The sequence below is a fragment of the Fusarium solani genome (genome assembly GCF_023522795.1).
Source record: "Fusarium solani strain SB1 chromosome Unknown bctg00000003_1, whole genome shotgun sequence".
Taxonomy (NCBI): Eukaryota; Fungi; Ascomycota; class Sordariomycetes; order Hypocreales; family Nectriaceae; genus Fusarium; species Fusarium solani.
In genome coordinates this window covers 4622430-4636647 of record NW_027072154.1, presented here as the reverse complement: position 1 = coordinate 4636647, position 14218 = coordinate 4622430, and the positions used below count along the sequence as shown (strand labels likewise).

The 14218-nt window shown below is 33.2% G+C and overlaps 3 protein-coding genes across 3 annotated transcripts; 1 reads left to right on the top strand and 2 right to left on the bottom strand.

Annotated features, from left to right (window-relative positions):
- Positions 1–6915: 6915 nt before the first annotated feature.
- On the top strand, positions 6916–8177 carry MRS44_007050 (uncharacterized protein; the record flags this gene model as incomplete). The annotated part of the gene is made up of 6 exons (XM_065621978.1): positions 6916–7148; positions 7193–7285; positions 7336–7377; positions 7439–7540; positions 7589–7835; positions 7899–8177. The coding sequence occupies 6 exons, from the start codon at positions 6916–6918 to the stop codon at positions 8175–8177; spliced, it is 996 nt and encodes a 331-aa protein (XP_065478050.1).
- A 2715-nt stretch (positions 8178–10892) lies between these two features.
- MRS44_007049 (uncharacterized protein) lies at positions 10893–11579 on the bottom strand (the record flags this gene model as incomplete). The annotated part of the gene is made up of 1 exon (XM_046283754.1): positions 10893–11579. One exon carries the CDS (start codon positions 11577–11579, stop codon positions 10893–10895), a length of 687 nt encoding a protein of 228 aa, XP_046139309.1.
- A 437-nt stretch (positions 11580–12016) lies between these two features.
- MRS44_007048 (uncharacterized protein) lies at positions 12017–13231 on the bottom strand (the record flags this gene model as incomplete). Its single annotated transcript, XM_046279250.2, has 4 exons — positions 12017–12321; positions 12372–12503; positions 12551–12919; positions 12979–13231. The coding sequence occupies 4 exons, from the start codon at positions 13229–13231 to the stop codon at positions 12017–12019; spliced, it is 1059 nt and encodes a 352-aa protein (XP_046139310.1).
- Between the last annotated feature and the right edge of the window lie 987 nt (positions 13232–14218).

Sequence of the window (14218 nt, the reverse complement as noted above, 5' to 3'; positions counted from 1 at the left end):
GCTAGTCTTAGTATTATTATTTTTATTCTTGTCTTAGGTTTTTTTTATCTTTTAACTAGGCGATTAATTTTTATTCTTCTAGTACTTCTTTCTAGCTAACTTACTTTTATTAATCTTTTACCTTATAAATAGTCTATTTACGTTTTTAAATCACTTAGTATAAGTCTTTATAGTATTATATATATATAACGCTAATAGTATTATACTAATAAAATACTTAATAGCCTTTTATTTTATATTATATATAAGGTTTATTATTTAATTAAGCTAGTAAAGTAATAAGAAAGTAATCTTATTCTTACTTTTCTCTCTTATATTCTTTATATTAGTAATATTAATAAGACACCTAGGAGATACTAGGGTATTCCTTATATATTAGGTATATCCTTATATTATCTTATAGGTTAAATAGTACTTCTTGGTATTATAGGTTTTTAGCTAATTCCTTATAGTAGGCTTAGATGTAAATTTCTTATATGTCCGCTATATCTATATACTCTCGCGCGGTCTAGATATATCTTTCTCATAGGTTATTTTAATACCTATTATTATTTTTATTATATAGCTAGGGGTAATTCTCTTCCTTTTATAGCTCTTTATTGCTCTTCCTTACTTTTCGTTATTATATATATAATTTATATAACTCCCTCTATAATTTCTTTATCTTATATTTAAACCTAGTTTAATAGATATCTTCGCTACTTACTTAAGTAAGCTAATCTATTTATTAGGGTTTTTTATTATCGCGGGCTTATTCCTATTATTTATAAGTTTTATTATATTCTTATAACGCCTTGATCTAATATTATAGGCATAAGTTATAATTATATTATATAAGGTTATCTTACTAATAATCTCTATAGTATATAATAAATAATAGCAAGGAATATTTATTATATCTTATAACCTATTTTTTATAATAAAAGCCTTTTATAGTAGCTTCCTTATAGTCTACTTACTCGGTTAATATTAGGGGTATCTATTATTTCTATCTTACTAGTATTACTTCTTTCTTTTATTTAAGCTTCTAGGTAACCGCGATAATAACCTTTCTATTATTTATTATATATAGCATAAGGTTCCCTTATTTTATTAATTCTAGAAGTAATTACTACTATATATCCTAGGTTTCTTTTAGTTACTTCCTAATGCGTCTTACCTAACTATAAGATACTCTTATATCTAGTATTTATTTATATTTATCTTAACTTCTTCTAGGCATATTATATCTACTTTGCGATATTATAATAAGCTTAGTTAATTAAGTCGCGGTTTAGGGTTCCTTATCTTCTTATTAAGCTTAATAAGCCGCATTAATATATTTCTTTCCTTCCGGGAGGGATTATTATTAGTTAGGTTAATAGCATCTTTCCTTAATATCTTATTATTTTTTATAGTAAACCTTCTTGATATAATTTATCTTATAATAGTAATAATATTTAAGGCCGCGATAGTCTTATTTACCTTTCTATATGGCTCTAAGTATTATAGGGCTAGCTTTAGTACTATAAGAGGTATTACTATTTCTCTTCTTACCTTAGTTAGCATTAAACCATAGGTTATTAGCTTTATTATTACTAAACTTAGGGTTTTAGAGTTTCTTCTAAGAGAATTATTAGTTATTAATTTTAATTACCCTATTAATATACTTAATAAGGTTATTAGGTTATTCTTCTTTATAGAGTTTTAACTATACTTTTTTCTTAAGTCTATTAAAAAAAGGGATATTAGGGGTTCCTAATTCTAATTAAGCTTTAAAGCTAATTAAAGGTATTTTATTTTATACTCCGAGGCAGATTAAGTCTATTAGAGTGCCTTAATTTCCCTTTTAGCTTATACTTTTTCATTAATAGTTCTAAAGGCTTATTAGAGTATTACCTCGAAGGCTCTATAGTCTAAGTAGAAGTAACAGGTACGAGGCGAATATTAGCTAGCTAGGGCTATAAGGTATTCCTTTATAATGGGTTTAAATTATATAGCAGCGTAATTCTTAAGTCTTCCTATAGTATACTAAACCTTACTAATAGGTAAGGTAAATTATATTAGGTAATATATTATAAATGCCCTTAGCTAAGTAAGGAATATTAGTAGCTTATAGGTGGTTTTATTAAAGGGTTCTAGGGGGTTTAATTTTAGGATTTCTCTTATATCTCTTCTATTTATAGCGGTAGCTACTATATTACTAATATTCTAGATATTATCTAAGTATTCTATGTTCTAGGCACACTAGGTTTTACCTATTCTTTTAATAAGTTTATATATAATATCTATTTCGGCGCTTATAGCGGTAATCTAAGCTTAAAGTTATTTATTTTCTTCTTTATCTAAGTTATCCCTGTCTTTTATCTCCTTATTAGTTAGAGCGGCTTAAGCGGGTACGGTAGGTAAGTAATTAATAGGTAGGACTTACTAGTAGTTATTCGCGGGAGTTACCTAAGTAACTATTGCGTTTAATATTATTTAAAGTAATATAAGTAATTTACTAAATAAGAGCTATTAATATATAATAATTATATATATATTCCTAAGGGATAAACTAGTTATACTAGGTTTATATTAGTAATAAAAAATATTATATTATCTTAAACGGGATATAAGTTATATCTAGTAATATACTTAAAGGTATTAAATATAACTAAGTTATATTAATAGCTAAAGTAGCTATTATATAAGAAAGTATAATAAATATATTTTATATACTTAGGGATTTTATTATAATTACTTATTCTAAGAGGTTAATTAAAGTAATTATATAAGTAATTATAGGTAATTATAAAGGGATTATTATAATTATTTGGCTCCTAGGGGTAATTACGCCTTAATTAGTAGGTAATAGTAGGTCCCTTATTAGTTATATAATAAGTGTTTTATTAGGTTGTGATAATAATAGCTATCTTAATTTAATATTATAAATAAATATATCTTATTTAGGCTAATAATAATAATAAGTTATTTCTTATATTTAACTTAATAAATAATTTAAAAATAAGCTATAAGGTAAGAAAGAGTTTATATATAATTTATAAATAAACTTATTTATTTTTAATATTATATAAACTTAGTAATATATACTCTATAAGCTAATATCCTTTAAGGATAATATATATTATTATATTAAGTTTTTTTTATACTCTTAGTTATTAATCTTATTATAAATTATATTTAAGGAATTAATTTATAAATAATTAATATATAAATATATTTATTAATACCTCACTAAAAATATATTAAATAAAGCTATATATACTTATTAACTTAGATTTCTTAAGGGAGATATTATAAATTAACTTTATTAAAAGGTATTAATTAAGTCCTAAAAAGTAATTATTTATATATAAATAATATATAAATAACTTATTATATATATAACCTTAATCCTAATTTATAATAATACCTTAGATCTTTTTATTATATATATATTATTATTATTATTAATAAAAAGCTTCTTATAAAGGTATTTAAAAATTATTAAAAATATAAATATATAAGTAATAATAAACTATAAGTTTATAATAACCTATAAAATAAAAATATTTAAGATAATAAATTAATATATTAATTATATATTAATAATATATATATTTATTTTATTTTAATTATTATATTAACCCTAAATAACCTTATAATTAATTTTATTTATAATATACTTAAAATTTATATTTAATTAAAAAGAATTAAAATTTAGGTCTTAGAAAATCTAAACTTATTTCTTATAAAATATAATAATTAAAAGGTTAATATTATTATTATAAAAGATATAAATATATTATAATAATTTAAGAATTAATAAATTAATTTAAATTATAATTAAGTATTTAAAGTAAGTTAATTAATATATTATTAATATATAAAGGGGATATATTAAGGGTTATTAGGGCTTAATTTAGGCTATCTAGGGTTACTTAAAGCTTTTAAAGGATATTATTAAGAGGCTATAAGAGAAATAAAGGTAAATATAAATATAAGCTATAAGATAATATAATAAAATAAGATATAATAAGATTAATTAAAATAAATACCTTAAAGATAATATTATAGCTTATTATAATAATTTAATTAATAAAGATATTATAATAAATATATCTTAATATAAAAGGTTAATATATGATTTATATATTAATTATATATTATTAATAAATAAATAAACTAATTATAGGTTTATTTTTTATAAATATTTTAATTAATAATATAATAAACTTTTAGCCTCTTAAGGGCTTTTATAAATAATAAAGCTATAAGAGGGCTTATAATTTAATAAATAACTTTTATTAAAAATAAAAATTAAAATAAAAAAATAATAAATTAATACTTATTATAAACTTAGTAATATTAATAAAAGATTAAATATTATATACCTTTTATAAATTATTAAGTATTAATAAATTATTTATATATAAATAAATATATATTATTATACTTAGATAATCTTTTTTTTATTATTAGCTTATATATTAGATATAATTAATAGGTACAGGCATAAAAGGCCTTATAATTAATAAAAATAGCCTAAGCTTAGTTATATTATATTAATTTATATATAAATAATATATAAAAAAAAATATACCTTTAAGTCTTTTTTATAATATTAAAGGTTTATTTCTTATCTCTTATTTTTATATATATATCTTAATATAATTTAATAACTTAATTATATAAATAATTATAAAGCTTAAAAACTAATAAATTATAAACCTTAACCTTAATATATTAATATTTATAAACCTATATAATAGCTAAAATAAAAAGGGCTAAAAAAGAAATATAAAGTAAATAAATTTACTTAGTATTATATTAAATCTAATTAATAAATTATTAATATATAATTAATATATAATTAATATATATATATATTTATCTCTTTAATATTTTTTTTTTTACTTTATAATTAAGCTTATTATTAAAATAATATAAGTAATACCCTTTTATATTATATAAGACTAATTTAAAATTATAAATTATTCTTAGACTTTATTTTACTTAAAATAGGGATTAAAGTATCTTAGTTAATATCTTAATAATTTTAATAATAAAGGCTCTATGCCTAAAGCCTAAGGTCTTAATAGGCTTAAATTAATAAGGTTTATTTATATAATTATTAATAGCTTTAATGACGCGCTAAAACTAGCTCTATTTATATTAAATAAGTTATATCTTAACTAGCTAAAGAGATTAAAATCTAACCCCTTCATATAATAGCTCTTCCCTCTAATATTAACCTTCTAATTATTCTTATAATTCTTAACCACTTAAAGAGGCTAAAATCACTTTTATTATCCTCGTTAGAAAAGGTTTAATTATAACTAATAATAATTAACTAGTTAATTAATCTATAACTAGCTAACTAATTAATAATATATTAATAATAAGATTATAATAACTACTTTCTATAGAGACCTTTAACTAAATAATTAAAGTAATATAGCTAATACCTATTAGTATAACTTCTAATATAACTAAGATAACCTTACTAAGGTAATCTATAAGCTTTATAAAGGCGCTAAAAGTACTTATAATAAGCTATAAAAAATAATATTAAATAAAGCCCTTTAAAGCATTAAATTAAGCATAAAGCTTAACTAATTAATATAAGTTAAACTTATAATCTTTAATTATAATATTTTTTTTTCTTAGCCTCTTTTTACTTAGTTATAATATTAATAAAAAGTTTAATTTTATTAAAAAAGAGCTTTCCTTATTAAAAGCTCTTAAAAAGAAGCTAAAAAAAAAGGAAAATCTTATTAATAGAGATATTATATTCCTTAAGGACTTATAAGATAATAACTAATATAAAGTATAGCTTATAACTCTTATTATTAATATTAATACCTTTCGCAACGCTAAATAAGAAAATTAAAAAAGTCTTATAGCTAGCTAGGATCTAACCATATAGCTATAGGCGTAATTATATTAGGAAATAGAGGTTATCAGCATTATAGGTTTACTTAGAGGGATTAGTTCCTAGAGTTAGCATTAGAGTTCTATAAACCTAAAAAGTATTAGCGTTAGACTTAGCGGTAGATAGAGGTCTATAGGTTTAATTAATTAAACCTATCTAGTTAAATATATAATATATATATCTTAGCTTATATAAATATATAAATAATAATAATTTTAATAGTAATTTTAATAATAATTAAAATTATTAATATATATATAATTATTATAATTATTATTACTTTTAATTTTACCTTATAATATCTTAATTATATTAAATTTAATAATATTAATATAAGAGGATTTTTATTAATATTAATTAGCTTAATCTATAAGGTAATTAATATATATATAATTTATATATTAATTTTTTCTTTTATTAAAATCTCTTTTTAATAATTTATATTATCTTATAAGCTTATATTTAAGACTTAATTAATCTAAGTAATATTATTATTATTTATTAAAAGAGCTAAATTATTTTAATTAATAAGAGGTCCTTTAAGGCTTATAATAATAAGATTTATTAATATATAAATTATATATAAACTAAAAGAAAATAAATAAATTAAAGTTAATTAATATTACCTTTTCACTTAAGATAATAAAGATATTTAAATTACTTATACTTTACTTTTTTAGCTACCTTAATTAATAAGAGCTCTTTAAGGTATAAATAGCCTAAATTACTTTTAGCCCTATTTTTACTTTATAAAAATAGAGCATAGGTAACCTAAGGACTAGGGGCATGGGTTAGCTCGTGTATACCTATACTACCCATAATACCCACTACCCTAGCGCCAAAATTGAGACATCGCCCAAGTGGGCTCAACGCGTTGGAAATTACCCCAACTTGCCTCACTCTTGCGGATCTCTTGCGTGGGCTTCCGCAGCAAAGTGGTATATTTGGCGAAGCCCAGATTTTCTGAAAAATATGCAATTCTCCTGCAAGCCTTCCGGCGAGTCACATCTCTACAAGCCATGCATCCTGATGGCAATCTCACGCTCGACCGAGCCCAAACTCAGAGCGCTGCTCTGCCAATAGACCCTTCGACTCCGGTAACGTGGCTCGCGGCTCGGACTGCCGCTATAAGCACACATCAGGAGGGGCAGAGAAGCAGTGATAACTCTCGCGACTTGTCAGTCTTGTCATGCAGCACCGCATTGACGTCTATATCCCCCGACGGTCGTGCATTCAGTGAAAATTTTGACGAGTGAGTGGTATAAGTCTGTGGTGGCCCAATCTAACATCCACAAGTTCCTTTTCTACGACGACCTTGGATCTAAGCGCGTATAATTATGTCGACATTTTTGGGCATGGATTCTTCAGTGGAAAATTTGGGCCTAGTTGGTACGCTTCTGAACTCAAGGTGCACCTGCGGCTGTTAACACATGGGGAAGTAATGCTATTAGTCGTGCAGCTGAGCAAGCTGAATGTACCTTGTACGCTGCTCCCAAATCAAACTCCGAAAATCCCCAAATATATTTCTGATTTCAATACCAGACATCGACTACGTCTAGGCCTTTTCAACGGTCAATACTTTACCTGCTCTCAGACCCCGCACAAAATATTTGACATCGGTACTGGATTCGGAACCTGGGCACGGTATGATGGCTCTACCTAGCTCAGCTTGGATTTGCTGACACAGCTTAGGGATGTTTGCCAGAATTACCCGTCGATTGAAGTGATCGGGACCGATATCGCACCAATTCAACCTGAATGGATCCCCCCAAATTGTAGTTTCGAAATGGAAGACGCAAATCAAGCCTGGACTCAAGATATATCGTCCTTTGATCTAGTCAACAACCAGGGGTGCATAGGAGAAATCGTCAATTGGGAGCGTTTCTGCGCCGAAGCATACGACCGCTTGAGGTTTGGTGGGCGCGCGGACATTAGCGATGTGTGTTTTCAGTAGACCGACGAGAATAAGGGGCTACTGGGAAAAGATTCTGCTTGGAATCAGGTGACCGATATGATTCGGGAATTGGGCGATACTCTGGGCCGGCCCTTCTCGGGCGACGTTCTCAGAGGGGTGATGGTAGCCACTGGCTTCGAGCATATTGAAGTGGCCCAGCACACTATCAAAGTAGAAGACTACTTCGATTTGATATGGTACCGTCTCCATTCTGCCCTACTAATTTTGCAAAACTTCAGGCATGCCAGTCCTGAGGATGTGGTCACGGAGATGAGGCATCTACGAGCTCGCCTCTACTCGGAGTCGGCCGGGGTTCGCACTGAATAGTGAGCATTGTTCTCTGAAAATGAGTCTGTTCTAATAAGATGAAGCATAAGAGTACAGGGGACGAAGCCATGCTCCTTGAGGGAATTACGCTACTGCAGCAAGATGGATGTGCTGAATGGGAGAGGAATCTCTAAAGCACGGTTCTTGCGGCACCTACTCGCGCAGAGCTGGTTTGATGATGCAATACTACAACACTGCATGCCTGTCCTGAGCGATAAGCAACTACGGGTCTGGACCAAACTGTTGAAACTCTATATTGAGGTCAGAGTACGTTATATTATTTATCTGTGGACTACTGAGCAATGAAGAGTAATGACTCGACTCAAGCGGCTCTGTCTAAGGGGGTCCTTACCAATACGAGATTTCTCGGAAGTAATTCGACTGCAACGGCTTTGGCGAGTTTGCAAGAGTATTGTTGGCCATGCATTTGCTAGTTGGGTGTTCGAAATTCTTGATAAGTCTTCCCTTAGTTCGACAAGACCTATTGAGTCTATACTAGTGTTGGGAGTTCCTTTCGCAGCTCTGATCAAGAAACTGAGGGTTGGATATCGCCGTTCATATCCATGTTCATGTTCATATTCATATTTATATCTGTGAGAATGCCTTCTTTGAACATCCTCCCCTTCGTTCACTTTCATGTGTAGGGGTCTATGTTTTCAGACGAGGACCTACTTCGTACTCGCAGCACTGGGTTACATCCAAGACCTGCTCTGGTCACCCATAAGTCGTGTCTTGTCTTAGTCGGGGCGTCATTCGTAGCATTAGAAGACGTGACTGACACCTCCGTGAAGCATTCAATCCGGAAGTCGGATTCCATCAACGAAATCCTGAGGAGTTTGATGCTCAACGTTTCTTCGACGGTCTCCACGGCCGCCTTAGTTCTAGAATCTGCAGCGCACTCTAGGCTTTCGCGACTGATCCCTTCAGTATGGCTCGTAGTTACGTATGTATTATTAGCGCCAGTGACTTTGGAGGCACAAGTTCGGAAGTCTGCCAGGGATGGCACTATGCATTATTTGATATATCTTAACACCATGCAATCAAGCTGACCAGCAGGCAGAGAGGCATCCACATTAGTGGTGGATAAAAGCGGAGTCAAAGTAATCTTGGATTGGGCTCTTCCATCTATTAACATATAAAGAGTCCATGTTAACTCATTGCTTGCCCTGTCCTTTCACTTAAATCTCCTTCATCCTGGCTTGTAAAACAAGATCACCACGCCGGCGTTGATTTGCAAATCTGGTAAGCGAAACACCTCAGCCACTGCTCCCTACATGAGAGAGACTGATTGAAATGATAGACTCGCCAACCTGGAACACCATGGCACAACTATTATGGAATCACGCAATGTCCATTCCACTGAGTCTAGATCTGCTTGGCGACAAATCCATTATTTTACTCACGCCTATAATTCCGAACCTTATACCTGATACTTCCCCCAGTGCTTCTCCCCATGTATCTCAGGACCCCTTTCGGTCTCTAGTACGTGCTGTCGCAGGCAAACATGGCGTTGTGCAGCATATCTGTGAAGACATCGAGTGTAGTAAATTCCAAATGCATTTTAACTTGTGTTGTAGTATAAAGCAAACTCAAAGTTGCGATGCAAAGAGAAGGTATTGCCATTTATTGACTCATTGATGAGGAGTCATGACGAACTTCCGACAAACGACAAGGATTATTAATCCCAACTTCATTATGTAAGCTTACAGAAGAAACAATTGCCTGGATCCTATCTTTACGGGTCAGTAACGAAGCTATAAAGGTCGCGGTGAGTGGAAGATTATTTGGTTAAAAAGAAACAGCTGGCTTTTCCCTTCTTACTCCGATATCATTGCTTATTGCGGTTGATGCAACTCAATCTAAGCTTTCCGGTGGTCTTAGCCCCGCTCGCTCGATTGTTCTCAAGTTTGCATCATACCTCAACGTTATAAAAAAAGGATACAATGCGCGGTTCGGGGTTATGCTGGCGTTCTTATTCATGTTTAACTTACGATGCTCTTGATTGAATGGTTTTTTTGAAACTTACGAGTGCCTCAAATTTTAAGCACCTTAACTTACGAGCGGAACTGTCTCTGGGGAACAGAGTGGTTTAAGCTTATTGGCTCGTGCACATAAATCCTTCGTGTTTCAGCCAGTTCCCTGAAAAATAAATACATAAGGTATCTTGAGCCTCTCATCGGTGAGCCAGCAAGCGTTGAAATAGAATACTCAAAAGTTATATCGCCATCCAGTGCCAGCAAAGATGACGAAGCGAAAGGTCTCACGCAGCGGAAATGGTTCCATGCCAAACCACTCACCGCACCATCCACCACTCGCTGACAACTTTGGTAGTACGGACGAAGGAAAAGACGCGTTGGTTTCGGTGTGGGATATGAATAGCTACTACGCGTTCAACAGAGTCGTTACCTAGTATCATATGCCATACCTTTTGCTGCTACCTGCGCGTGTATATGCGTTGGATGGCTCGCACACCAGCGAATTGTAAATTCTGCAATACTTGATGGGACGAAGGATCTGAGTCTGAGAAAGGTAGATTAGAGATAAATGGTACAGAAACCATGCATAACTATGCAACAAAAAAAAGTTCCACAGGCTATGTCCACCTTCATGCCGTATGACTCATATAACGGTACAAATATCTCCATTCAATTCGAAACTGAAGACCGTTGAAGATCCTCAAATAACATTCATCTTCTCGAGTTTTGACCGGGGCATTCAAAATGCTGGGTTGACGCCATCATGGTTAGGGTTCTCGAGATGGCCCCTTAGAAGCCCACCAGGCCAGCTTCCAAGCGGATGCTTCTGCGTATTGGGCCACGTCAGTCGGTCGACCTTTTGAGGGTCAACGGCCTGGTTTACTACTGCGTCCGCTAAACACCGTTCTACTTCAAGGCGAGGCAGATTTTCTTCCAGTTCCCTGCGATAGCCGTCTACATCTAATTGTTTGGCGAGGTCCCACGAAAAATCGGAGCTGGTTGCGACGCGTAAAAGCCGCGTAAATGGGTCGATTCGCTCAGCTATTCCAGGGCTGGTATGTAACGCGATAGCAACCCACACCTGATGGCCTCTTTCGGGCGTCCCTCCATGCGAGATCAAGTGGGCTTTGGCTGCGTCGGCTCCCTCAACCTCGAACCGTTGGCTACCGTTGTACAAATCGCTACTTCCCAGGTCGTGACATATCGCCGCGACAAATAGTGCAGATTCTTCGGTTTTTCCGGCGTATGGGGTGCCTTCTTTCTTGGAAAGGTATTTGGCGATGAGAAAGACTCTCAGACTGTGATTTAGAACCGGCTCCGAAAGAGCTTTGTGAGCGAGAGCCAGGGCGGATAAGCTGGTCTCATCCTGTGGGATCAGGTTGGTCACGAACTCTGACAACGTTGGAAGATTGAGCTCTTGAGACATGGCTCGAGCGACGTTGAAACTGAGAGCTGAATTTGGACTCTGATAATGAAAGAAATAAGAAGAGGTGGACAGTTGAGTGAGTTTAAATAAAAAGAATGAGTCAAACTGTTGATTTGTAATTGCTCCACCACCTACGTTATCACCACCTTCTCGAGTCAAATTGTTGATTTGTAATTGCTCCACCACCTAACGTTATCACCACCTTCTCCACCCACGCCTACCTTACTTGTCTAGGCTCACTGTCGTAAAAAAAATGCGCCAGCTCATCGTGAACTGCCTGGGGTTCTTTTTTGGAAGCTGGGGTGATTCTTGTCACAAGGATGGCGTTGAATTCTCTTGTACAAAATCGGTGCTGGCTCGACAAAGCCATTTCCTGATTGAAAGAATATCAATTAACTGTGGCAGCTCTTACGGTTACTGAGGACCATCGTTGGGCGCTACTCCGAAGCCCGAAGCTGCTCTACAAGCTCCAAGATAGTCTGCTCCAAGGACACCCATCCTGGCTCTCCCAACTCCCGTAGCAATTGCTCAGCCCGAGCGCGGGGCTGGATCTCATTCGGGTCGTCACCGCTAGAGAAGTTATCTGCAAACTTTCGGTTCGGCTCAGCCTTCCGGAAAATATCCAGTATGGTGTCCCAACTGAAGCGTCCGGCGAAGGCGAATATTCTCTCATCTTTAACATCCGCGAAGAGGGCGGCAGCAACATGAAGCCTTGCACTGTCTTGAACGTTGACGAAATATTCTTATGCCTGTTAGCTCTGAGTACATTGAAGATTGATGGGCGTAACTCACGTGGAGCCAGAGTGCCGAGCCCTCTTAGCTGTGCTTCATCCCCTTTCCAAAGTGCGACAGGCATGCCCGAAGTACTAGGATATCCTTGCTCAATAGGATTGAGGCTCTTGCCGAAGTTTGTGTTTGGGAGCACTTGATACTGTTAGCACCATACCTGTCTGCAAACGTGAATAGCGTACCGGTGTTAACGACAAGATCCGGGCGTTTCTGCTGATTCTCTTTGTGAAACTTCCAGACCTCTTGTTCTGCCTGTGTCTTGCTTGCGGCATAGACTGGACTCGACCGCTCAGGCCCGTACGGGGGGTCGGCCCAAGCCTGTTTAATCGAGTCCTCATTCCATGTTTCTTCAGTGACGACAATACCAGGAGTGTCGCGTTTTGAAATCACTACGGATGTTGATGAGGATGTGAAAACGAAACGCTTCACCCCAGGCTCAGTATAAGTAGCTTTCAGCGCATTGACTGCGCCGGCAATTGCGACAGGAATGACGTTGTGAGGGTTCGAATCAAATGTCATGGGTGAGGCTGTGTGAATAACGGCGGACACTCCTTTACTCGACGAGAAGATTGGTCAGCGGTAGCGACACGATGGCAGTGAGAATCCGCACCTTTTACAGCCTCGTCGAATGCTCCTTCGGCCATCATTTCAGGCACCGCGACGAGTTCGAAGTTCTCTTTGCCATACTTCTCATCAAACAGCTTTGCAAGCCAGGCGCTCTTCTTCGGGTCCCGAACCGTGCCGCGCACTTTGTAGCCGTAGTGAAGAAATTGGTCTACAATGTTGGACGCTATCAATCCGCTGGCACCAGTCACAAGCACGATTGATCCCTTGGGGATTGATGGGTTGTCCAGGGGGGCCATTTTGTTTTGTCGTGGGTTACTCAGAGGGAAAACTAAGATGCGGAGGGGAATCTGAATGGCAGTGTGCCAGGAGGGCGGCACTCTTATATACAAGTTACGTTTGATTTTGGTGTCGGGCTATGGACTCGCGCCATTTGCGCATGAGACGTTTTCAGGGTTGCAATCCACTCCACTAAATCCACGCGTGGATCCACTCAGTGGATCCACGATCCATTCCACGAGGCTGGTCGGCTAGTGGATTATTATAATTAAAAAACACCCCGAATAGGTCCCAGTTAGGGTTAAAAGTTATATATCTTTAGGCTATTTATACTATGAGCCCCTAATATTTTAGAAGCCTATTAATAAACTTATAATTTTTATATCTTAGACTTACTTAAACCTAGGTTTAAGTATTTATATGCCCCCTCCCTCCTTAAACCTCTAAGCCTTTATTTCTTTTCCTCTTTTTAATTTATTTTCCTTAACTCTTATCTATATTTCTTTAGCTACTTCTTAATAATATCTAATTATTAACTAATAGCCTAAAAGTCTCTTATCTCTATTTTCCTTTCTTTTACTTAATTATATTCCTTACCTTTTATACTATAATCCTCTTATTTAATATAATAATTTAAGCCCTTATCTCTTTTTACTTATTACTTTTTATTTTTTTTAAAAATTTTATATCTTATATTAAATAAATAATAATAAATAATAATAAATACTAAATCTTAATAATCCCGTATTAAGTAATATTATATTAATATTATTAATTATTTACCTCTTAAATCTAATCTTAATTCTTAGCCCTCTAAATAACTAAAAAATACCCTTATTTATTCTTCTTATAAACCCTATTTATTTACCTCTCTTTGTTTACTTTTTATCCTTAATAATACCTTATTATTACTATCTAAGCCTATTAAGTTATTAAAGCCTTCTTTACTATCTTTTACTAAGGTAAATTTCTTAAGGAAATAAATACAGCCTTATTGCCTAACTAGA